The 26,296-nt window shown below is 44.6% G+C and overlaps 1 protein-coding gene across 9 annotated transcripts in view; it reads right to left on the bottom strand.

Annotated features, from left to right (window-relative positions):
- Positions 1 to 26,296, bottom strand: part of ARHGEF10L (Rho guanine nucleotide exchange factor 10 like) — a 972,373-nt gene that overhangs the window by 387,329 nt on the left and 558,748 nt on the right. Inside the window, exon 1 of one of the 9 annotated variants that reach the window (XM_069610316.1) lies at positions 25,055 to 25,220. The exons of the other annotated variants lie outside the window; for them this stretch is intronic. Within the exon in view, the coding sequence (XP_069466417.1) occupies positions 25,055 to 25,139 (85 nt within the window). The 5' untranslated portion in view covers positions 25,140 to 25,220. Of the gene's footprint in view, positions 1 to 25,054; positions 25,221 to 26,296 lie in introns of those variants that run through there. 9 annotated transcript variants of the gene reach the window in all.

Below are 26,296 nucleotides of genomic sequence, written 5' to 3'. Positions count from 1 at the left end.
CTTTCCCCATGTGCGTTGAGTTGCTGTGATTGCAGAGCCAAGACCGTGCGGAAGCCCGAGACCCATAGTAGAAGGCAAGCCGAGGGACAGAGGAGTGCAAGAGACTCCCCATTGACGTGGCCAGACCAGAGACACCCGTGCTGCAGAACGGTGTGGGTCCCAAGTGTGCCCAAAGCAGTAATAGAAGTTGAAGCTCGGAAGGTGAATCAGTCGACAACCGCAGTGTTCCTGGAGCTGGTGAGTGAAGTTTGGCGTTCAGCTTCACCCAGAAAGCCTTACTGGTAACTGTTACCAACTCTAAAGTAACTCACCTAGGTTCAAAAGCAAGTATAAACTGTTTACATGTGCACTAATAGTGAGAGCTGCAGTGTTTGTGTAAGAAGAAAAGCATATTATTTTCCATTGTTAAGCAATTTAAAGTAGCCGGAGTGCTTGTGTGTCTCCAATTATAAACGAGAACACCTTATGCAACCATTCCGAAAACCTAACATTGACTTTCACGAAAGTTACAAGTGAATACAGCATCAAAGGAAAGTAGCGTGTGGCCAACTCTGGTTGCCGAAGGGAGTTTGAAAGCATCTCTGATATTACATGGGAATACAATCTCTTGGAACCCTTTAACATTAAAGGTCCATCTTAAAGATTGGCAGCGTGTGCCTAAATCTGTTTTTTCTTTGAAGACTGAGCCTTGTAAAAGTCAGAACAATTATTCTTTTAATTCCAGAAGTTGTATTTACAAGAAGAGCAAGCATTACCCAAGCCAAGAGGCAAACCCTTTCTATAATGAAGCAAGTCATAGTTCGATCTATCCACCTGAGCTGCAAGGTTGTGAAAGGTCCAGTGTCCTCTGATACAAGTGTGGCTGTATTACCTGAAGCTGGAAGAGTGGCAATACAGATTCTGGGTAGCTACTGGAACCAAGAAGGTGTGTACATAGCTGGGGAATGGAGCTGGGTGCTTCTAAGGAAGATTAAGAACATAATCTGTAATGCTGGGACTGCTGAAGTTGAGAGATCAGTCTTGGAGCACAGGAAGGTTATACTTGTGGCAGTAAGGCAGACAGAGCAGCCAAAGAGGCTGCCATTTTCTTGGATCATAGGAAAGAAGAGTTCCTTGCCTACCTGTAAAGGCTGAAGTGTCTTGTCTTTATATGGCTAATAATTCTGAAGTATAAAGCTCTAGAAGAAGAGGTACCTGAACTGTGGTGGTGTATAAGACTGTCAGTGGATGTCACATTGATGTTGATTGAAGTAGTGGCATACTGTGGAACAAAGGAGTCTGTTCCCACGGTAACAGTGGTAGAGGTGTGGTTGCCAAGAGGAAAGCAACAACCCAAAGTGAAGCATCCTTACAATGATACCAACTGTACTACAAAGGTTCTAATCAATTGTAAAGTTGTAGAAGAAGAAGTTGTTAATCTATTCTTTAAACTGTGGCAAATAATTTTGGAATGAAGATTGGCGCTATTTTCTTGGCTGGAATTGGAAGAGGATCTTTTCAACTAAAAGCTGAAGAACTGCTCCAAGTGAACTTTTGTTTTAACTTGGAACTTACAAGAACTGTTTTATGACTTTTCTTTCCTTTTTATATTTGGGAAATTGACTTTGGAAAACCCTGGGGAAAGGATTTACAGAAAACATGTGAAGGTCATCCAAAATACTTGTTACTTATTGTTCATTCTTTAATGTTGTTTGTGATTTCCTTTGAATGGGTTGTTGTTTATTGTGAGGGACAGTTTGTCTACGTTAAGAGGTATTTGCTTAGTATATAGACTAGGTAGGGAATTCCCAGATGATGTACGACTAGCAAGGAATTATTTGAAATCTTTTTCTTTAATAAAATGTCTAACCTTAAGAAAAACACAAGCAGTTGTCCACCTTTCATTACTGACTCCTCACACTATGCATGGCAGAACCCTCACAACTACTTGCAGACATATAGGACACTCACTGAATAATTCCTGGATGACAAACACGTATTCTTGGATGGGATACAGCCACTTGCCGTCATCTGGATAATCAGTAGAGTGCAAAAGGAGTGAGGAGAAAAAATAAAGCAAATGCCAAGGGGGAAGAGGAAGGGAGGAAGGGAGAATGGAAGAATAGGAGTGGAAGAATGTAGTGGAGTAACCAGATAGAAAAGAGAAAGCAGGAACAAAGGAGATGGGAAATGAGAATGGAGGGAAGGGTTCGGAGCCAGTGACAGGCTTTAAAAAACAGACAGAGAGAAAGTATTTTTTTTAAAAGTGTGGGGCTCTATAGAATCCCCAGACACTGTAAGTGATTGTTTTCAGCCAAGTAGGAGGACCCGAACTAAGGAAGAGAGAGGGAAAGACTGCATTGCATGGACCTACAGAAAGCCAGTCTAAATGTTAAAATCATAACACCACTTCGTGGAACATCGGTTAAAACCTCATCTCTGTTGCTTGGTTTAATCCTAAAATAAAGCAAAAGGCGATCGTATGTTCTGGTTTGGGTTGTCTGTAGATCACCCTGTTGCAATATGGGAAGGGGGTGGGGGTGGTGTCTCTAAAATAGCTATGAAGCAGGACTAATTTGAACGGATGTACGTGAAATGACTCGAGTTACAAAATTGCAGAGCTGACTTGCTCGCATTTTGTAACTCACACTTTTCCGAATTTGCCTTTTTGTCCCCTGCTTTACATTTGATGAATGCAGGGGGCACCTCTGCAACCCCGCGGCACATAATGCCTTACTAGGGGAGCAGGGACACCCCGGCACTCCCTGCTTCCCTTGTTCCGCATTATGGGCTTTGTTTTTTTTTTTTTTTTTACCGAGCCGAATGCGCACTTAAAGCGCATTCAGCTTTTTATTTACGAGCTTTTGGTGTGATACCATTTGAACATGCCTATGCGTAGGGTCATCAGACAAGGTCCCCAGTTACTCTGAGAAAGAGGAACAAACAAAATGTGGGGAAGACGGCTGTATATGAAGGGTGCGATTGATGTTAGGCTGAATGAAAAGGCTTTGTCAAAAGTGTAAGTGCATATCAGGTTAATTAACTGTGGCTTAATTACCATAGACACAGCCCATCCTATAGACACCAGAACCCCCTCGCAATCCCGACACATGCCCCCACATGAAAACAAGGCTTCGAGTCCTGTTTAACAAGAGTCTATTAAAGAAAGTAAGTTGAAGTGCATTATCCATCCCCACTCCTGTCCTGGAGAGAGGTCCTAGTGGAACACGCCTCATCAGAAGAGCGACTCAGCAAGATCCTCCTCAGGGCTCAAATCGGAGATTCCATGTTCATTGAAGCAAAAGACTTCTACTCTTGTCACCAGTGCTCCAGACAAGATTTTGAAGTCATAGGGGGTCATTACAAGATTTGCGGTAGGGGGTTAACGGGGCTGGTAGAGCTGCCGGGCCCGTGAACCCCCTACCGCCGCATTACGAGGTTTGCTCGCGGGACCCCGTAAGTACGCCTAGTAAAACCAGGCGTCCTTAGCGAGTCCCGCGAGCAGACCAGCACACTAACAATGGGCCTGTCATTAACGGGCCCATTGTTAGCATGCTCCCCGGGGATGGGTTCCTGGAATGGGGAAATACCGGGTCCTCCAAGGTCGGAATGGCCTGGTATTTCCCCATTCCAGGAACCCGGACCCGGTACCCGGAATGGGGGTAGCCATGCCACAAATAGCGGCATGGCTACCTCCAAGGTCGTAATGACCTCCATAGTATTTTACTCCCTACTATTTACAGTTGGGAGTAAAATGATTTTTTTAGGGAGTATAAAAGTAAGTCCCATTCGGAACGGGAGTATTTTATAAGCGAGTAAAAATATGTTTTAACTGTAAAATAGAAATGTTTTGTAATAAATATTTCTTTGTACCAAATTATTCATGCGAATTAGAAAGATGCATTTGTACCTCCTTGTAGCAACACTAGAAGATTTTATAACTATGGCATTAAGTGTACTACTGGTTCAAACATATCCATGCAGATGCATGGTTCAAAACATCAACCAATATTTCAGTTTTCCATTTTTGTTGGCAGTATTTGTACTCCTTATTTTTATTTTTGGGGAGTATTTGCCTATTTTTAAAGGAGTAAAAGTAACCGATACACCACTTATCTATAGGGCTGCGTGCCATAGTGCAAGGGTGCCCCAGAAATGGGCTTCTGAGGACATTGGTAGCACATGACACCTTCTTCAGGACCTGGACGAGACCCTCCATGGGCTTCAGTGATCCTGTCAACAAAAAGCCAGGAGTACTCCACCCTTCATTGGGCCCCTGCCCCCACTTCAGATCTAAAACTAGTGTCCACACTAGGCGTCACATCTATAGCAGTAATGGGTAGTGGCCAGGCATCCCCTCAATGGTAAAGGAAAACGGGTTAGGGGGGCAGGAATTTACATTTACCAGATGGTCTAAGAATAATGCATTTGGATTTAAATAAATACTCTCTTTATTTGCCTTTTACAAGTGCTTATGTTTTGTTAATATTTGCTCCAATGAAGTGCAAGCAAACACACATTGACGAAGTAACATATATGGCATTATTCTTCTGTGAAACCCACCACACCATCCTGCTATTCAAATGTAGTCATTTTGAAAGATGTGGTACCTGCAATTAATAACTGTGAGAGACCAACCAAGTTATTTAAAGAAGTCTGTTCCTGAACTCGTTTGAAAAGCCTTCTAGACAATACTAGACAAAAAGGGAACAGCACGTCACTCTCCTCTGCAAACTCACCCTCAACTCCCACTCAAGGTCCATAGACCAAATAAGGACCGAGTTCCAGGTTTTGACAAGCAAATATAACAAAGTACAATTTTTTTAAAGAAAAAACACAATATGCAATAATCTTAAAAAAACATCAACACATCTTAAAAAAGTGTAAAACATGGTGCACTCTTACTAAAACATCAAATACAAAACCACAATACCGTTCTAAATCAGTTTGAAAAGAATATTAAAAAACTGATAAAAAACAATTACACCAACCTGCCTCGGTGTCACCTATACACCCTATAGACTCCTGCCTATACAAATCTAGACAGAATAACACTACAAAACAAACCCTGGTGTATAGTAACGCTTTGGTATGTAGCACTTCCAAACAACCACTATGCTCGGTTTGTTCGAAGTGTGTTATTAATCAACTCTCTGTTAATAGTCTACCCCTTAAAAGAGCTACTGGGGTGACTGAAAACACTAAGTTGGTTGATGAACCACACCTTGCAATGTGAGGTGCTCACATGTTCGACATTTTTCATTCACATATATTTAGAACAAATTGCGTGAACTTCATCAGGGGATCCAAAACGAAATCCACTATACACAGTAGATGAATATCATAACAGACACATTATTACAATTTGTCTGGGAAGGTGAGGAATGTCTCCACGCCGGGGTGCTTCCATGTGACTGAAGCTTTTAGTAGAAAGACAAACCACTAAAGAAAAAAAGGGAGGGGGGGTTGGAAGGGAGGGTAAGCTCAAAGAAACAAACGAGGAGAGAAAGAGAAAAAGGGACCTGAGTTAGTAATATACCGCAAATCGACTTAATAGGCTGTAATTAACCTTAAGTAAGACTCACCAATGCCAGTTTTGCCACTACAAATACTGCTAAGTAATGGTGAAGAGGGGAGCGTCTCAACTGTAGACATTTAAACACATTCTGTAGACCAAGAGAAAGAGACAACACAACTAGTATGAGAACTGTGCAAACTATCCACTTCTTTCAGGCCTAACACTGTATGATAGCTATTCATCTCTTAAACCCGTTGTGACCACCAAAAAAGACAACTCTGATCAATGCATGCTGAATGCGCACCACGTGACTCTGAACCGCATTACCACCACTTGCCAAAAGTCTGTGTTGTAAACCGTGGACTAGACGAACCAACGTGACACCTCACGGAGAAGTGGTTGATAGTATTCATCTTCGTGCTATCGCCCACACCTGTGATGCTATAATTTCACCCGATTGCCAAAACCATGCGGTGTGTGCAAGGTACACATACACGGTGCACAATAGAGTGAAACTGGACCCTTACCCTCATGGGAGAAAAAAAAGGGGTGTAAAAACACTTCTCTTTCTGCTGCTACGTTTCTGCCACATAACCGCCTTGATTCGTATGAAAGGTATCGAAATTATCCCTCTTCCATGCACATGTAATCGGTTCTAGAAAGAACCGTGGAGAGAACCGAAAAGAGTCAAATGACCGTCCTGACCCAAGCATCTCTTACAGCTAGTGACATATCAAAAGCAGGTACAAAATAACCCGAGCGAAATGTGCGGTTTACCAAGTGTCCGTAAGTAGCAGACAGCGCGAGCTCCCAAGCGCTTGGGTCTGTTGAAACACGGCGTTTCCTATCTGCCGTCTTTGCGACTAACCCGGAAGTATAAGTAGAGGCAGGAGGTGTGGTGAGCCAACCATGTGACGGGTCAGGTGATAACTGCATCTGTACTGCGTATGGGGATACGGAACAGAGTATTAAGGGCCAAGGCATCATGATACGTGAGAACGGGGTGATCGGATTGTCAAAAACAAGATGGGTAAGGTGCGAAGCCCCCTGAACCTCAAAGTTGAGGAAAAATGTACACAACCCGCCTATTTAAACGGAAAAGCAATACACTATAGTTGTAATATGAGCTGGATTAGCAACTAGCTTTAATCAATTAGAGGCATGAGGAATGTTACGGGGCCAATCGGACTGTTCATTGAGGCCGGTAATAGCTGATCTCGTGAGAAATATGAGCCATTTCTCCTTCAACAGAAGTTTGTCTGTTTTGTTATCGTTGACTTTGGATTTGTCTAGTTGCCATAAGACTGTCCATAGTAAGTTATCCGGGCTGTGATCCATTATGAGAAAATGATTGACTAGCGGGGCCGCAATATTTTTCCTTTTTATGCAACTCCTATGTTCACTCATCCAACTTTTCTTTCAGTCATCCCAACATAAGGTTTATGACACGGGCACCAAATCGCGTATACCACATCAGTGGAATTACATTTCGTGAATTGATTTCCACAGGCATTTAAGGCCTATATCGACTTCTGTTGTGCGTTTTGTGTATTTGCAGTTGACGCAATGACCACAAGGGGCGTGTCCTGTAAGGATAGGCAAACCCCAAGATTCAGTGACACTTGTTACATGCCCTTGTTTAGATGTAATATCGTTCTTCGTGAGTAACTCTTTTAAGTTGGAAGTTCTTTAGTATGCACACAAGGGGAACTGTAGAGGACATTCGCCTCCAGCCAAAATATGCCCGTTTTTACGTACTATTTTGGTGACAAGGTTAGATCTGGGGCAGAAAGTACTGACAAAAACAATTTTGTTAGTGGTAGGGTTCTTATGGTGGTATTCCAAAAGAGAATCCCTATTGTTGTGCTTGGCTCTTTTGAAGGCCCCCCTTTTGACTATCCTAGATGGATAACTTCTGGCCTCCAATTTGGATGTCAATAGTGCTGCTTCATTCAGAAACGTAGGATTAAGGGTACTGTTTCTTTTAAGGTGTAAAAACTGCCCGAACGGTAGGTTCTCCCACCTGTGCCTGGGGTGGCAACTGTCGAATTTTAGCAACGCATTTCAGTCCGTGGGTTTGTGAAATGGACTAGCCTTCAGAGCGGTATTGGTTTCATTCACTCCAATGGTAACGTCAAGGAAATTGATTTTCTCTCTGCTACAGGTGTAGGTAAATTTAAGGAACAGATTCCTCAAATTAATCCATAGAACAAACTCAGCAAAAGATTCTTCGGACCCTTCCCACACAATCAGGATGTCGTCAATGAACCTCCTCCATAGGGCGATCTTGGTAAAAAAAGGATTGGAGGAAGGATAAACGTGTGCAAGTTCAAAGTGTTTGACTTATAAATTGGCTGCTGTAGGGGCTTCGGGTGAGCCCATTGACGTCCCATGAATTTGATGGTAAAGTTTACCATTGAAGAACAAGTAATTTTCGGTGAGCGCCATCTCAGCACACCATAAGATAAAGCTGTTCGGAGTTGTGCCTGTGGTTCTATTGGTTAAAAGAACATCTTCCAGCATTTCCAGGGTCTCTTTCTGCAGAATACACGTGTACAAGGCTATAATATCCAGACTAGCTAGTAGTTGTGTTTTAGGATCAAAGCTCATATTCTCGACGCAATTAATAACTTCAGTGGTATCCTGTATATAGGAATACATGCTGAGAACAAATGGTTTTAAGTATTTGTCAGCTAGTTTGGAAAGGGGTTCCAATGCTGCGCCAGTGCCTGACACAATAGGACGGCCTGGTGGGTTCGTCAAAGACTTATGTATTTTAGGTAGTGTGTAAAATTTCGCGGTGGAGGGTTTGGAAACACATAAGTAATCATGTTCCCGTTTGCAAATCCAGTCTCTCTCAAAAGCTTTGTCCACTTTATTGCGTATTAAGGCTGTCAATCTTTTAGTGGGGGCAGTATCGATAGGAGCATAAAAGTTGGTATCCTCCAATTGTCTGTTGCATTCAGTAATGTATGTACTCTTGTCTTGAACTACCACAGCTCCCCCCTTGTCTGCTTTACGTATCACAATGCTCTTGTTGTTAGCCAAACTCTTCACAGCTGCTTTTTCAGTATTGCTGAGATTTTGAAAAGTAGGACCGGGTGGAGTACTCTCAAGGACCTTCAAATCTTTCCACACCCTTTTTGCGAAGACAATGGCTTCGGGAGTGTGGCTAGCTGTGGGAGGGTCAAACGTGGATCTATTGCGTAATCCACCCTCATTGTTTTCCTGATCACTGTGTGTATCAGCAAAAGATTGTTTCAGATGAATCTTCCGCAAAAGTAGTTCAATTTCTAAATGAGTGTGGAAGCTATCGTAATGTGCTGTGGGAACAAAACCCAAACCTTTGTTCAAGATCAATTCTTCTGCTGGTGTTGGTAAATATGTTGACAAGTTAACCAATAAGGATGGTTGCTCCTTGTACTCCTCTCGTCTAGGCCCCAGTTGTCTCCTATGGAACGCTTGTCCAAAAAAGAGACCGTAGGAATACTGCCCGTATGATGATGTTGTTGTGGAGGTGGTTGTTGTTGTCCTGGGGTGAACTGGTTATATGCTGCCCTTCTTTGTTGGGGTCTCCGACTACGGTTGTTACCTCGTCGTTGACGCCCACGGTTTCTGAAAGGTCTTTGCCCGTTTCCTCTATTGAACCCTCCTCCATTCGAACTACCTGAGCTGAATGATGTATTGGCTCTTTGTCCTTGTTGTCCTTACTGAGACATATAGGGGGACACATACCCCTCTTTGGTATATTGAAATGCATTTTCATGAGAAAATTGAGTGAAGTCCTTGTGCATCCTTGTTATGCGTTCTTGTGTGCAAAAATCTTTGAACTCAACCATTTCACGCGAGATTTCATCTAATCGCTTTTTATATGTTTCCAACGGAACAAGTTTTTTGATGGCATCATCCATTGTCTCAAGGTCTCCTGTAAGTTTTAAGGTCACGGCATGAGCTGTATCAATGATCAAAATAACCCAACCGCATCCGCACTTATTAGCTATATAGCTCCATTGCAATATGAAACGTTTATCGTCCAAAAATAAACAGGGTTTGTTTCGTACCACTAGTCCTTGTGGTAAAGTACCTGATCTAAGATATTCAATCATGATGGAGCCATGTAATTCCGTTCTGACCAGTCTCTTTTTCAGTTGAACCAACTCGTCCCAGTTACTCAGGTTATTAATTAAAGGACCTTCACCTTCTAAAAATAGAGAGGCTTGAGCCAATAGGTCTTCAACATATTTGTCGTCGTAAATTTTGGTTTTGTCTGATGCCATTCCTAAAAGAATCAACTCACCAACAAGTGAGGATCACCTAAGAAACAACTGTGTGCTCAACTCAGTCTATGAAAATCGTCAAACTCTATGATTCACAAATGTGTATTCTGTGACCCTCTGGACACAAGTCTCACGGGAAAAGCCCACGCTCATACAATTAATAACTGTGAGAGACCAACCGAGTTATTTAAAGACGTATGTTCCTGAACTCGTTTGAAAAGCCTTCTAGATGTGGTACCTGCGTCATGGCATTTAAGGAGGCTAGTTATTACTGAGATGTAAGCAAACTGAAAGACACTAGTAGCACAGCGTGTAGCACTCCGGTCTATTACAAGATGAAAGAATAACTGAAGGGCAGGTTACCTTGAACACACAGAATATCATATACTGGATAAACCAACCATACATAAAATAATGATGCCTGTGAAATGAATTGACTGAAAATTGATATATCATAGTTTCATTGTTAGAATAATCAATATTAACACGATTCATAGAGCAACACAACCTCACAACACTACACCGGTCCAAAGGATCAATGCAAGTACATTTTGCTAATACAAAACTATTCTAACACAATTCTAATACAAAACACATGGCACAGTTCATCAAGAAATCTCAATAATATTCAGAATACCATACAATGTCATAGAAGTACATACAGAAATGTAGAATACATCAACCTACACTCAAAAACACAACCATTCGCACATATAAGCATACACTCACATCCATGTTAACATGACTGAAAGTGAAGAAAGTGCAAGAACCACCACTCAGCCCAACAATATTATCTGTGGCAGGTGGTCATACAATTGTCAACTCATTAATAGTGTTCTTTGGCCACCGTCAATGTTAATGGTGCCAACATGAACACTGACACCAACCGGGTTCAACATCTATGCTTAATTAGCACGTCTTCCTCTGGGTGAAAGATACTACAAAAGAATGTAATTATATCAAATAAATTATAAAACTGCTCATTTAGAGGCGATTGTGGGGTCTCAAATTTTATTTGACGGGACATTCATTGTACATACTGCTTTTTTAGTCTAGTTATTCAGAGTGGAAAAATATATTTTTTACCTGTATAGGGAAACACTAAGGACACTCTGTCAATGATCAATGTCCACTAAAAATCATTAGTGCACCCCGCCATACCTGTGCAAGAAATCAAAATGGGGATAACTCACAGTGACACAATCAAAGATGGAGAACAATGCTGAAACAGATGGGATCTGTCATTCACAATGAACTATCTTCATTTGGGTGACATGCATCAAAAGAGCACTAAATGACAGATCCCATAGAATTCAGCTTTGTGCTCCTACTTTGATTGTCTCGCTGTGTTGTAGATCCGAGCAAGCAAGCAGTCCGGGCACCATTCCATAGAACAGGTTATTTGGCCGTGTTTGCTCTCGGAAGAGGGGCTTCCAGACCCTTTTTTTATTTTAGGAACTTGGGGTTTCAACCTAAGTTACCCTTGGTACTCCAAGCGTGGCTCCCAAGCCCCCTTGCTCACTGTGGGTAGAGAGGATTGCTTCACCTCACTGATGAGGCTTGACAAGGCCGAAACACGTGTCCGGGGTTTGCTGTTGGTACTCTTGTTCAGAGGAGAATTTTATAGCATTTCGATGCTGGACTGCCTAAGTGGGTGAGACCAAACTGATATGCAAATGGAGATTTCTCCTCTGTGAAAGGTACAGTGAACTAATACATGGTTGTAGAGCCTCCTAAGTGGGCAACATCCCACAGAACAGGTTATTCAGCCATGTTCATTCTCAGTAGACGGGCTCCCAGACCCTTTTTTAAAAGTTGCATTAGAATTGTATTAGAACATTTTTATATCAGCAAAATGTACTTGCATTGATCCTTTGGACCTGTATAGCGTTGTGGGGTTGTGGTATTCTATGAATCATGCGAATATGGATTATTCTTATAATTAAAAGTATGATATATCAATTTTGAGTCCATTAATTCCACAGATATAATTATTCTGTATATGTTCTGTTACAAAGTTCTACTAGTGCTAGTAGAAATGTACAACTTAAATATCAGGCTGTGGTGAGAATTTGTAAGTTCTTGAAAAAGCTGCAAGGTTATCGACATGGATGGAGATCAAACAGTTGAAATATTAAGGAAAAGTAATGCATTATCGCAACTGGCTCCAAAGGCTTTACTGACAACAGTGGCAAGACAGTCCAAAGGGCAAAACCCGTTGACTGGCTTTTATGAAGGAATGCTGGTGTAACATATCCAATCATGTAGGAACCAATCCATATTTGTTTCTGTAGGCCTCGATCTGACTCAATCCAGCATTGAATTCTCAAAGGAAAGTACTATTTTGGCCGGCGTGGGTTCTAGCGGGAGTCAAGTACATTAAGGATCTGGTTAAAGTGGACAAATGGATCCCATTTGCGCAGTTACTCCACACTTTTGATATGAGTGAATGCACTTATGCTGAATACAGACAATAGAAGATCATCATCAGCTTAACTATGGACCCTTCACAATTGGCAACGCAGGGTACAGCTGGGTCAGCTTTGGAAACTTGCAAACGTGCAATTCACCCAGCTGCCACTATGTATGGAATCCTGAAAACATGTCATAAGAGTGATCTGGAGGTTGTGAATGTCTGGGCTGAAGAACTGGGTGAAGTGATTCATCAGGGTTGCTGGCTGAGGTGCTGTGGTAATATACGGTTGATGAACATGGACTGGTGCCTAAGAGCATCGCAAACCAAACTCCTTTTTAGAACTTATTGGATACTTGTGGGCATGTTCAAGAGACACCTTTTGGAAAACGAATTGTGCTGGAAGTGCAAGCAAGCAAGGGGCACTCTCAGTCATCTGATCTGGTTCTGTCCCAAAACGAAAACATACTGGGAGGGAGTTTGTGAACGACTGGGCTTAGTCTTATGCTGTGCTGTTCCAATGGCTGCATCTCTTGTGGTGCTTGGGGATGTATCTGTGTTGGAGGATATTGATTTCTGTAATAAAAAAAAACATGTTCCTCCGGGTTTGTATGATTGCTAAAAAGATTATTTTAAGGTCCTGGAAATCGTCTGCATCTATTTGCCTCGACGATTGGTTGAAAGAGTTGCTTACCGTTTCCACCTATGAAATGGCAATCCACAAACAAACTGGAGGTACTCATAGGTTTTTGGACACACGTGGGAGCTTCCTTGATGTTTATGGCTAATGTCTCCGAACTGACGGCATATACTGACCTGTCTTATTGTAATTCAATGTTGTATGCATGGTACAAATGAAATTGTCATGTTGGGAAATGTTTTTGAATATTCATGAATTGTACAGTCAGTATGATTTATTTATGTCTTCTTTTTGTTACCTCCTCTCCTCTTTTCTTATCTCTTCTTCCTTAGCGATGTTGTTCAGTAAATTTTAGTTAGCTCATCTTTGGTTACCAAATTAGTGAATTCATCTTTGAGCCTATGCTGGATATTTGAAACGTTATTGTTTTGTATCTTTTGTTTATGGCTAATGTAAAATAAAATATTGAAATGCAAGAAAAAGATGCCTAGAAACTGCAGGGTCCTGGGGTATTCCCCAGCAGGTTGCCATGCCCAGAGTTAGGAAAATGACTCCTCTAATTATAGGTAAGACAATTTCACATTGCTAGCTCAGGTCCAGAAGGTCATGATTTGGCACTTCCAATTATTAGGTCTTATAGCCCACTGACACAAAGATCACTCCGGTGTTGTGTTTTCTCTCCACAGGAAGGCTTTCCGGCATCGACTACTAAGGATATACCGCAGTGCAAGTGTTAGCTGGTCCAGGCACAGCCTACCTCACTGTTGGATTGGCTTCTCTCAGCCCTGTGTTAGGGGATTACCGTCTCTGACCAGCAACTAGGCTACAGCGATACATGCAAACTTTCACCAACTTATCTACTGTCAGCAATGGCTTAGCAGTCAAGGTCCACTCTTAGGAGGAGAGTCGGTCTGATTGAAGGTGCAATGAAAGGCACATGATGGGGTGACTTCCTCAGGGGTCCTAGAGGTGTACTGGGGGAGCTAGAGGAACTAAACTCCCATGTATTCCAACACCTGGAGACAACATACAGGGAGTCCACACAATCTCCCATCAAAGCACCCACAAAGAGTTCTCCTACCATCCCTTCAGAAAAAAATGCCACCCGTGGCGAACCCAATTGCAGAGGTTTTAGCTGGACAACAAATGACAATTCTCTGACATTGAAGCCTCATGAAGACATGGCTTTAGGGAACAGAATCAATGGGCATCCAAACATCAGAGCACAATGAGAATAAACAATTCCATAGGAAATCCTGCCACTCTTTTGGTTTGCTCCATGCACCTGTATGGAGAGCAGACAAACTCTATGTCATGTACCCCAAGATTAAAGACAACTTGGAGTAAAATGCATAGCGGAGTCCAGTATAAATCAGATGGGTGTGGCCAGTGCATGCACGCAAACAGTGCCTTCATATCATTAAAGAGAACACATTCACTTGCAGTACAAGGCACTGAAGATGGTGTCCGCAAGCTTGCTGAGTTTAGGGCCCTTTGAATAACGTGCATGCAATGGATGGAAATGCAGAATAACTGACATCAAATAATTGATCCAACTCAGTAAGATGGCAAAGGTTGCGGTTTTATTAACAATTATCTAAAACAGAGAGTTATGCCAGACATCAACAGATGTTTGCTCGAGCTCTCAGAGAATTTCTTATAAAAACACATTTATATACTAAGAATTTGTCATAGGTGATGTCATACTACGTGACAAATGAGAAACACCTGTGTGATAGGGTCAAGGGGAACATCAAAGTATACTTTCTATAAGGGGTGGGATTGTTGTTGGATATCTACTGTCGGGTGGACAGCTTATGTCTACCTCTAAAAACATGTAATCTTCAACACTATTAAGTACACAGTGGGCCTCATTATGACATCAGCGGTAGCCGTGCCTGTGAGACAGGCACGGCTGCCGCCGTTGTAATTTTTTTTACAGCGCCCGCGAATGGGCAATTACTGGGCCATTATGCCCCTGCCAGACCCGGTAATTGCCCATTTGCGGGTGCTGGAAAAAAGATGCTCCCCATTCCCATTCAGCCCCATAAGTCTGAATGGAAATGGTGAGGTTGGATGCTTCGCACCGTTTATAATGGTGCCAGTGCATCCGACATGCTGTGCTCGCAGGTGCCGCTCAGCCCGCCAGGTCCCACCTAGCGGGGAGAAAGACACCCACGTGCACAATTCGTAGTTTGCCAGTCTGGGAACTACCGTACCGGCAAGCTTACCAGTATGTCACAATGCCCGCTCCTGAGGAGCAGGCTCAGGCCCTGCGTCCCCGAAAGCGGACATCAGGTCCCCGGGGAAGGTCCCAGCAACCCCTTATAGGGGCCCTTTGGACAGTGTCCTGGCGCCTATGGCGCCAGGCTCATAGAAAACGTCAGTCCTGGCGCCATAGGCGGCAGGCTCATTATGAAAGTGTTTGGGTGCACTTACCTGATGCAGACCATGCTGCAGAACCCCGGCCTCCTTGAGGCCTGAAAGGAACTACTTTACCTGTGGGACTCATTTACCACCCGGCCGTGGTCAGGGAAGTATACATACCTGATTGGAGGAAGGACACATTCTAGGAACTTCTTCCAAGGCTATTTAAACCACACCCGATCAGCCACACGTGCTTCGCGTTGTTCTGCATCTAGCAGCTGGTCGCTCACCGTGTCTGCTCCTGCATCCTGACTTCTGCCACGCCTGCCAGCATCCTGAATCACCTGCAAAGGAAGGGAACAAGAGAACAGAAGAAGGAAAAGGCCTTACCTGCTAAATCTGCATCTCGGAGACATTTCGCCGGCGATCCTGAAAAGGAAGACATTTATTTTTAAAAGCACATCACATCGATCGCTGCAGCGCCTCATTCTACTCATCTTTATGGGCGCTTCCATGTTCTGCAGCGACCATCCGGATTCACAGTCGCGCCCCAGCGCCTAGGGAGAAAAAGACAATAACGAAGGTGAGAGAAAGAAGGGAAAAGGGAAGCTAAATCTCCATGTTAAGACTTACCTGCTGGGTCATTCCCTTTTCGTTTCGGGTCCGCGCCGCATCCAGGCATTTTAGGACCCTGGCCCCTAAGGGGAAAAAGACATCAGCGTTAATGAGCGAATGAAAAGACATTACCAAGACGCTCATTAAAGACTTACCTGATTTCCACAAGGATTTCACCTCTCATCTCGGGTCGGTGTTTGTGCCCTGGCATTCCGTACCCCATCCCCTATGGGGAAAAAGACACTAGCATTAGAACATTAATGCATGGACACAAGGGGAACCACTTATCAAAAACTTACCTGGAAGCCAAGCAAGTTTGGTTCTCACCAATCCGAAAATCCAGTGAAGTAACTGGATACCAACGCGCCCCTGCATCAGAAGCAGGATGGAGAGCTCGTCCTTCCAGACTCTAAGGTGAGACGCTATGGGGAAGCACAGAAGGGTTTTGAAGAGGGTGAGAGGGGTAAGTGGGAGGCCGATTGCATTACCCCGCAGACAGTTAACCCCCTATTTTCACCTACAGAAGGATACTTCTGCGAGTCAGACAAGCCAGATTTGGGGCCCGGTCCAGTCCGTCTCCCGACCCCTGCGCATCACCTTAGACGAGGTCACAACAGCGCGAACCAGGCCAGCGCCTCCGTGGGAGTCAGGTGAGCGTTACACAGTACTGTAGGTCCCGGACCAGCAAACTTCTAATGAGGCCCAGTATATCATTGGTCTTCAAACTATAAGACACTTCAATATAAGGCCCTCTAAAATTGGTTGGCATTCTTGTGTCATGTCTGTAATATTCGGTTCATTTAGCAGCATGTAAGCTCGGACCCAGGTGCCAAGAGGTGGACATGACTTTACCTCACCACCCAATTAGCCCAACGTCTCTCATCACCCATGCCTTCTGCCATAAAGATGGTCTTTGAACTTGGCGTCGCAAAGTATTCTTGTCTCTGGGAATATATGGGAGTTCAAGCACGCACAATCATTGTTCTAGAACTCCACGCTCAACTCTATTTCCATCCTTGGCTCACGTTACAGGTCTATTTTAAAGCATTTAAATGTCTTCAATGAATAAAATTTGGCATGCTTGGTGTTCTTTCTTTGCACCTTAACAAGGGATGATTCACCTTCACCCGATTACTGCCTTCAAGAATAGATAACCAGTCTTGGCTGATTCAGCTTTGACACCAGGCCAAACATCCTCGCCATTTGTTTCCACAATCTCAGCTTATTTCTGCTGCAACCCAGTTCTCGGCCTTTCCTCTCCATGGGTCTGGGATTACTAAATTCATGACACTGATGTCCAGCTTCTATACAGTGGCAGCTTCGCCTGCAGTCTATTCACTACATATAGCCAGCTTCTAAAATTACTTAATCTGCTTTAGTTTCAGCATCTGAACAGTTATTGAACGGCTTGCATTTTGTGCAGTGCTTCAGACACATGCAATCTTCTTCTCTTATATGAAATTTTACTCGATTCTTAACTTTGTCATCAGCTTCTGTACGATCCATGCATTCTCTTCAATCAATATTCTTAGTGCGTCACACTCGTTTCTTGTGACATCACTGGCTTCTCTTTCACTCTTTTTCATATTCCTTCAGGGAGTTCCTCCCTGAGATTGTCGTCTCTTTGAGGATACATTTGGTAGGGTTTTCTCAGAGGATATCTTCTTCCTAATACTCGTTGTGGTATGGTCACAGCTGCTAGTGTTCAGCATGGCACAATCTCAGGCTTCCAACATATAGGAGGTAGGGGGGGCGGGACTTCTTGTAGAGGAATGCAGCTGCTCCTCTACATTGCCATATCGCTTCTGCCTTGGTTCACTATGGTGGGAGGTACTTTTGAGCACTTGGTCCATTGGGACTAATTTACAAATGATCAACACTTGATAGCCATAGCAAAAGGGGGTGAAAACACACGAAACGGAGGTGACCCTGCAATACTACAGCCAAAACCACAACCCTGGTGGTGAGTTAAAAGGGGGAAGTAATCTCATCCATTATTGGGGCACTTAAATCCCGGGACACAAAAAAAAGGGCCGAGGAGGCAAGTGATGTTGGAGCTAGGACAGCATTGCACAGAGATGGTGTGTTAGCGGGGAGAGTAGCAGAATGAGAAAACAACTGGTGGCTAAACCAGGTAGCCTAGAATCTAACAGTGTTTCAAATTATTTACAGAGCCTAAGCTTTATAACCCAGAAGCAGGCAAGAGCCATGGATTAATGACAAGGAGCATCTTACCTAGCCTGCCATGGCTGTTGCCCAGTTCCTGATGGGAGTCCTAAATCCACCGGCGTTGGAAAGAAGAGTAGCATGACAGAGTAAACCTTGGACTTCTAATTACTGCAGTCCAAAAAAAGCATGCCGTGTGGGCGCTGGGAGGGAGAACATTCAGCCCAGATCCATTAAAGATATACACAGAGCAAGAGTACGATGCACTAGCTTTTGCCCTGGTGGGAGATTATGGGAGATATGAATATAAACTCCAGAAAACTGGCATACCTGGAGGACATCACCTGACAAAGCCTAGAAAGCAGCATGTGGGGGTATCTTGAAGACATGGAGAACTGATGGAAGCTTTTCAGGGGAAGGCAAACTTTGAAGCTCTATTGGCGAGATTAGGGATCTTGGACACAGAACCAGGACACCACGGCCTTTAGACTAACCCCTTGCATAAGCTTTATTTACTCTTCTATTGCAACATTGTTACCCTATAGCAGTGTTGTTCAAACATTTTCATACCGAGCCCCGACACCAGCCAGCCCGCTTGAGTAAAATTATTGTTTCTGGGCTTCCCCCACCTACGGGTTGTTCCCCCCCCACCAGGGGGCGGAAAGGATGTACAGGGGGTAGCAGGCTCTTTAGAATATAATCAGATGTTCTACTGCTTATTGTTTTCTATTAAAAGCAGTCGCCTGAATGATTTTTTATATTAAAACAGTCATCTTAATCCCATTTTAAAGAGTCTGGAGCTTCGCCCTGGACATGATATGGAAATTATAACACGCCTATACACAAGCTTCTGGTTCACTGCTCTAGAGTTTGGCCATTTTTCAGTTTTAGTTGGCAACCCCAGAGAGCCTGAAAGCGTCCTCCCCCCACCCGTACTTAGTCTAACAGGGGCTGGCGGGAGTTATAGCAAATGACTCAAGCTTTGACCTGGATAAGCCAAAAGTAGGCTCCAAGACAGAGGGGGAGGGGAATGCACGTATGGTCCAAGTATTTACCAGCGAGTTCACTAGCCAGTGGACACTGTCAAATAGGCTATATTTTTGTTTATATTGTAGCCCAATTGTATTCATATTTTATTTTTAAAATGCTACACACAATATTGAAACAGTACAAATCAGACAATAAGGTTACTGATCAGAATTGAGAACAAACTTGTTAATGTTGTAGCTGGAAAGATAAAGGGTAGAGGACGATCTAATGTCAAAAGGGACAAACGAGATTGGGCACAGGAAGATTCAGGAACGAAGAGAAGGAAGCGGGATTCAGGCCTTTTTTGTCTATTGAGTAACTATTCAAATTCAACAAAGAATAAATGTTTGTGGTCCCTGTTACAAATGGCGTTACGAATATCCAGACTCCAGAAGATGGTTCAAGGTTTTTTGTTAGGCAGCACTTGTGAGATTGAAACTGACTGACATGGCATGCTAACGGCCATCCCTCTTGTCTTCACACCTCCATAGCCCAGCAGCGTTGTTACCTGGGTTGTAACCGGAGATCTGTAGCAATTACTATCTATATTCTGACCAGAGGGATGTCCAAAAGACTTCAGCTTTCCCCCATCTCAGTCCCTCATATCCTAGCTCCTACCTTCCACCAATCAGTTGTGCATGCTTTCACTCAGGTACCACTCTCTCTCACAATCCAACACCTCATCTGTAGCAATCTCCACCACATTTTCCACCATGCTCAGTTCCACTGCCCTTCCCCACCTGGTCTCTTGGATCCACCTCCTCTCCACCTGACTTCACACAAACAATCCACTCTCTGGGGTTCTCTTCTTCCCTATTCATAGTACTCTTCCTTGATTTCCTCCTTCTTCTGCCCTCTATATTGGCTCCATTGCTCACCTGACACATAGGGTCAATTACTATCTTTCGGTTTCCAAAGGACCGGGTTACACAGGATGGAACATTTAAGCACTGCCTCCTTTGTCAGTGAGGTGCTGATCACACTCTCTAATGGTTCCATCTGCAGCGATTACCCAGGTGTTAGGAAAGATTTCCCGCCATTTATGGACCCCCAAAACTTTTTGCTTTTGTTTGGCTAACCTAACCTGATTTTTTCGAGTGGCGCACAGCCTTCAGCTGCACTCCTCTGGGCTTTTGCTCATTTGTTGTGGGGAAACTGACACATCCTTCAGACTGTCAGTACTGGGAAACTATGTTTGACTATGTTGCCATTTCTTAGTAACTTTTTATCTTTGTGCCAAGTACCTTTACAGTACCGTGCATAGGGGTCCTTTTGTTTTATGGCCCTAGACCCCCCTGAAAGGATTTTTTGGTGATTGTACAAATGTGCCTAGGACGAACTGGTGGCAGTAGTTTACTTTTATAATATGTGTACTTCTTTTTAATGAACCATACCGCATTTACAGTATTTGGCCACAGTATGTGGCCAGTTGCCTTTCCCCAGGTCGTGCAGACCCGGAAATTCCTTATTTGGGCATGCAGCCTCCCACAAAAACTGCAACTTTCGCAGAATCCTTCATGTCTCGTGCGCTAGTGCCCAGGGAGAGGATTGGGACTGTTTGGTCCCAATCCACACTACTGGTGCCAGTATGTCTGGTATGCCTGAATGGCTGGGACCACTGTGGGCCGTGATTGGCCCACATCTGGCGTGCATGCAAGAGAGCAGATCTTCGATTGGTTATCCAAGATTTGAGCGCGAAACAAATCTTCGATAAGAGAAGGGGCTCTGCATCCATTCCAGGTCAATCAACTTAAGTTCTCTCCGAACTACAGGAGGGTCCAAGTATCTTGAAACACTAAGGCAGACATGTGGAACAGCCAGAGACATGCTGGAAGGTTTGACACCCAGAGCCTACTGTTGTCCTGTTGGACCCCTGTTTTTGCATCAATCACTGAAGGCCTGCAAGGGCGCTTCGACCATTTGGGGTAGTGGGAAGCACCTCCTGATTACCCTCCAAAAGAGCCTCTTCGGAAGTGTTCCTGGGCCATGCAGCGAACTGACCAGCTCGAACCCGTGGTATCACATAGGAGAACTGCAATCCCGAGTTGACACTCGAGACTTGGGGAATCGCTAGCTTGTGGTCCTGCGCCTTCTCCCGCCAAGTCCTAGCTCCTCTTGGTCACAATTTATGAGAGTACACCACGCCACAAGCATTAGTGGTCCCTGTGTCACCCTGCTGTGGTGACGGTCATTGTAGGAGCCTTGCCTGCCTGGCCCCCTGTGCCCTGAGATGGGCTGCATTGTAACGTTCCTCTTTTCTTCATCGAGAGCTGAAAAAGGGTTACTATCCCGCCACAGACAATTATTCCGTCCTGCAGCCGCTGAGAACCGGAGCGACATGTAACTGTAGGGGTTGAAAGTACAGGCGACCAGGACTAGACTGGCAAAGTTTGGGCCAGACTGTGTTGAGGGTCATTGAGTACTTGCATTACTTAACGGTGGCCGCCCTGGCACAACCATTGTTCTTTACGCACAAGAATCCCTAAAAAGATACTCACCTTAGCTGGGCTAGCATGTGCTCCCTAGCTATTTCTGAAACTCAAAGGTCACCTTGCCTGCAACGATATACCCTCCTCGAATAGTAGGACACTGTTCTTCATCACCTCAAGCCCCTTCCTGAACTGCTACAGCTCCCTGAAGAGGACTTGCTTTCTCTAAATACGCAGGACTGCACGTTTTCAATGCACCGCTGCACTTTTCAGCACAAGGCTCCCCACTTTATAGGGCTGGACTGCTTAAATCAGGGATCGATTCTGAAGAACGACCTAATGCTATATTTGTGTTAACCTACCCTTCTGTTTCAGGTTGTGGCTATCTTTTCCCGCATTAGGCAAAACGTAACTGTGTATATGTTAACTAGTGAAAGGCGTGTGTGGTAACTGTTTTATATTACTGTGGTTAATTTGTGTTTAATTATTAAGGCCTATAATACATGCATATGTATTTGTGATATACACTTGTCTAAGCATATTCTGTGGAGTTTTACTGTGTGTGCTCATCGTGAGCTTCCGATCATTCTCACCTCTCCTGAGACTTAGTCTTGACCGCCTGCAAAGCCACTGTGATTGGTCTGGCTTGTCCAGAAGGTTCCCCTGTTCCACTAAACTAGGGTGGCCTCTTAAACTTCTGCCCACTAGGTCAGAGTTTAGAAATCCATCTTAACAACAGGCAAGTGTTCATTGGAGTGCGGTAAACTGTTCTCCTCTGGCTTCCCATAAGTTGCACGGGCCGTTGCAGTTTTCTCCCGTGGCTCATTTGCTTCATTAACAGGGATCTGTGGTGCTCTAAATAGGTCTATCGTGGGTGCTGTTTGCAGAGCTCATGACACATATATATGCTGAATATCTCACATAGTCACTATTTCTCACAGCAATACATTGGCTCAGTGAACTAGAGCTCCCCACAGAAGTGATGCAGGATTGCGGGCAGAGATGTGCCTGTGTTGGGCCACCTGAGAGATGCTGTCGAGGTTCTGGTGCTGCAGAAGCACCCTCCTCCCTTTACGAAAAACCTCAGCATTTGCTGTGTGGTCTTTAATGGTTGGCAGATTCTGTAGGGAAAGGTCTTCTGTCCATGGTGTTGCTATAAAAAAAAGAGAGAGCTGCTGTGTTAAAATCCTCTACGGAGTGGCACAGCTAACCTCTGGTCCCTGTGAAAGAATGGGACACCAATGTTACCATATGAAGTCTCTCATCTTAAACGTGAGCATCACACTTTTTTGAGGGATAAATATACACCTATACCATGATTACCGGCATAATCTGTGTTGACTAAATCCTGGTCCTGTTAAGGTAATTAGAAGCAATATTTATGCCTGCAAAAAAAAATCTATCTGAAAGATAGGGGGTTAATTGCAGAGATGTGGCAGTTGCGGCTGGAATAAAAATGTCTTAACCAATGTGCCTTCAGTCACTTCCTTTCTATGCAATCTAGAGTCCCTGCCCACAGAACTGAATTAAAGAATTTAGCGTGTCGCCTTTGTTAGAGAAAAGCGGAAGATTGAAAGTAACATTTTATTTAGCTATTTAGAGGACAGGTGTACCATAAATGTTTAAAAATTGTGAACTAGAGATAGGTCTACCAGCAATAAATGTTTAGGTTTCCCAATGAGGGTTATGAGAATGTTGTGTGGTCTAGTGGTCTCCACAAAGAACACAAAGCCGGAATTAAATTTAAAACCAGTGGGTTATTGGGTATCCTATGAGGGGCTGCCCATGTGTATGATCAGGGCTCACTAATGTCCCTGGCAGCCCTGGCCGCTGGAGGACAAGGCTTTTTTTGTAAGGCCTGAAGCTCCCGCTCATATTGGAGGGGTTCAGGCTTCAGGAAAAAAATCCTTTTCTCCATAATGGTGGCACTGGCACCTGCGAGGCATCCCTTTAATCAAGAGATGCCCGTGGGCCTGTGCCACTATTATAGAAGAAAAAATGAGGCCTTTGTTTAATAAAGCCTGAAGCTCCCGCTCATTCGCGGGAGCTTCGCTGGAGCTTCAGGCTTTAGGAAAAAAGTTCTCTGCTTTCTGAGGCCTCACCTTTTCAGCTTTAAAGGTGCTGCTGGCCCTCGTCAAATGCCTCGCAAAGGGCTGAAAACATGTGGCTGCTGTGCCCCACCAGGCAACTCTTAATAAAAATGCAGGGATCAGCAGCCTTTCCCCTGGAGGTGGGAGGGGGTGCTGATCTCTACAAAGGACTGCCTGGCGCCCATTAAGCCGGGCTCATCAAGGAGGCATGGTCTAACGATGCAGCTGGTGGCCGCCGCTGATAGGCCACGCCCCCTTGATGAGCCCCGGGCCACTTAAAACACTGTGTATGATTCCTTGCAGAAGTGAGAGATGGGCTCACAATGGATTACCTTCATCAGGTACTTTTCATTTGTTAACGCAGGCCTCCCACGTTGCCCTAAACTGACACATACAAGATTGGTCAATGTTTCTGAAACTTGCTGTGAAATGCACAATTTGAATCCATGTTTTAAAAAGATGTATAAAGGGAAGCACCAACCAAAGCACCTTATTGGATTAGTTCAGGGGCGCTTGCTCCGATTGAATTCACGGGAAAAATTGACACTGCTCCATTTTACAACTTCATGTAGAGTGGGGCATAGAGAGAAGCCCATGAAGATGGACGGCTACCCAAGGCTTGCTATCTTCTCTGTCCACAGATTGTGAGGTCCTGATTCCCCAGCCCTCATCAAAACAAAATTAGTTTTTACATAGCTCGCAGTGGAGTAACTTTGCTGAAATAGTTGGGGGGGGGACATGACATCTGAAGAAAAGGTGTCCCACCCAAATGAATGGGGACAAAATGATGTGCCATGAAAGTTGGGGGGGACAAACACCTCTGCCCCGCCCCCCCTAAAATTACGCCCATGATAGCCTGCTCGTCCGACCGTCACCCTTCCCCGCCCCCCTCACTCCTGTCATGCTGGATACCCCCCAGCATGGAGGTAATGGAAAGACTAATTCAGGAACAAACTGCATGAAGATGGACTGCATACAGAAAAGCACCGAGAGCTCGGCTAAGAATATAAAGCAATGCCTGCAGAAGCACGCGCATGCATAAACCGCGGCACGTAGGCAGGATACAACTGGCAGGCAGCAGCTTGCACCAGGAGGCCAACATGTTCGAACATAAACATATGACTGACATAACACAACATCTGAACGTGCACAATACACATCTGCAGAAACATGCTAATGCCCTCAAATCTGAATCAACTGGGTAAACAGTGCTGCCCACGAAGAGGTGGGTCAATCCCCAAACTGTGTAGAAAAATGGAAACTTTGCAGAAACGTCAGCGCGGGAACCCCCACCACAACCACCAAACTATCCACCGCCCTCAATACGCTTCCCCAAGCCTGCTCCAACATTACACTAAAAATAGATGTGGAAACTCGAAGGGGGGTAGGGGGAGCAGATGCCCCGCCTTCCAGTCAGTGCATAGTGCGCAATCAGAGAGGAAAGGGGAAGTTGAGGCAGGATAAGGGATGGAGGAGGGTGGGTACATGGAGGTACATTCTGACCCCGCCCTCTCTCCCCTTGCAGCCGTACCTGAGGACGAACCCCCCTTCTCCTGCGGGACCGCCACAGGCGGGCGGCTCACCTCGCGGGCGCTGTGCCGACGCTTCATCCACATCTCGGACCGCTCTGCCAGCGGCCCTCGCCGCGCAGGGGGAGCTCTGGTCCACCGGTCTTCGCTTCGCTACCGGCCACGGCCGGGGAGTTGGAATTCTGGGCCTTACCAATAAAACTTCAAATATGAGCACTTTGCCATTGTACAGGAAGCGCCGGAGTGACACGGGCAGACGGGGGGAGGTGGCGGGTGGGGGGGACGGTTATTAATAGGGGTCTGAGCGCCACGGAAGTGCCAGCTGCTGCCGGGTAACTGCTGACCTGCCGTCCTCTCGCCTTTCAGGGGGCGAAAGAGGGGCAACGCGGGCATGCCAAGGAGACCCCAAAGAGCAGCCCGAGAGAGACCTCTACTCCACAGCGTGACACCAGGGAAGGACATTCCAAGATTTAAACTTCACACAAATTGGCAAAAACCCTGTCAGGGAAGCGAGCCAAATGAGTTCCCAAAAGCGGCGCACATTTTCACCAGGGGGTAATCGGAGTTTAAAGTTGCTGTCCCAAAGCAAACACATCGAATCCATTTATTAAACAAACCAACCTATCAGATTAAACGCGGCTTTGCAAACTTAAGTCTCAACGATGTTCAACAATCATGGACTGTTACTGAAAGTGTGTGACTAGTTCGCTAGAGGCTCCATAAGAAATACGCCTGACCAGTGGATAATACCAAATGACACCTAAAGCAACTACATCATCAACACCGATGTGTTGAAGAAAAATACATAGACCTCAAACCCCTTTAATGTTAAGGTGGGTTTAAACATGGAGGAAGGTACCTGAAATGTGGGAGCAGAATAGGTAATTTGAGCTAATGAGCAACGTTTGCCACAGACCCAGCCATGATTTCTCGCTGGAAGTTCGCCTCTAGTTTAGAGCCATTTAGCATTGCATTATGGGTAAGGAAATTAGCCTAACAGCAAGCATTTTGACTCCAGACATGTGTCTATCCTATCCATGTTCCTGCTGTATCTTTACATTTGCACCACCATACAGGGTTGTCTGAAAAAAATAAACCTTTGATGTTTAAATACTCCAATATTAGACAAACTGCTTCAGAATGACAAACGGACCCTGCTGATGGATGCCAACAATGAGATATTCCACATCCGGTGAGGATGATGCAATCCTAAAGCAAAGCAGTTTACTGATCAGAAGAGACCC

Source organism: Ambystoma mexicanum, chromosome 8 (assembly GCF_040938575.1).
Source record: "Ambystoma mexicanum isolate Mex_15411 chromosome 8, UKY_AmexF1_1, whole genome shotgun sequence".
Lineage (NCBI taxonomy): Eukaryota > Metazoa > Chordata > Amphibia > Caudata > Ambystomatidae > Ambystoma > Ambystoma mexicanum.
This window is presented reverse-complemented; position numbering and strand designations above follow the sequence as displayed.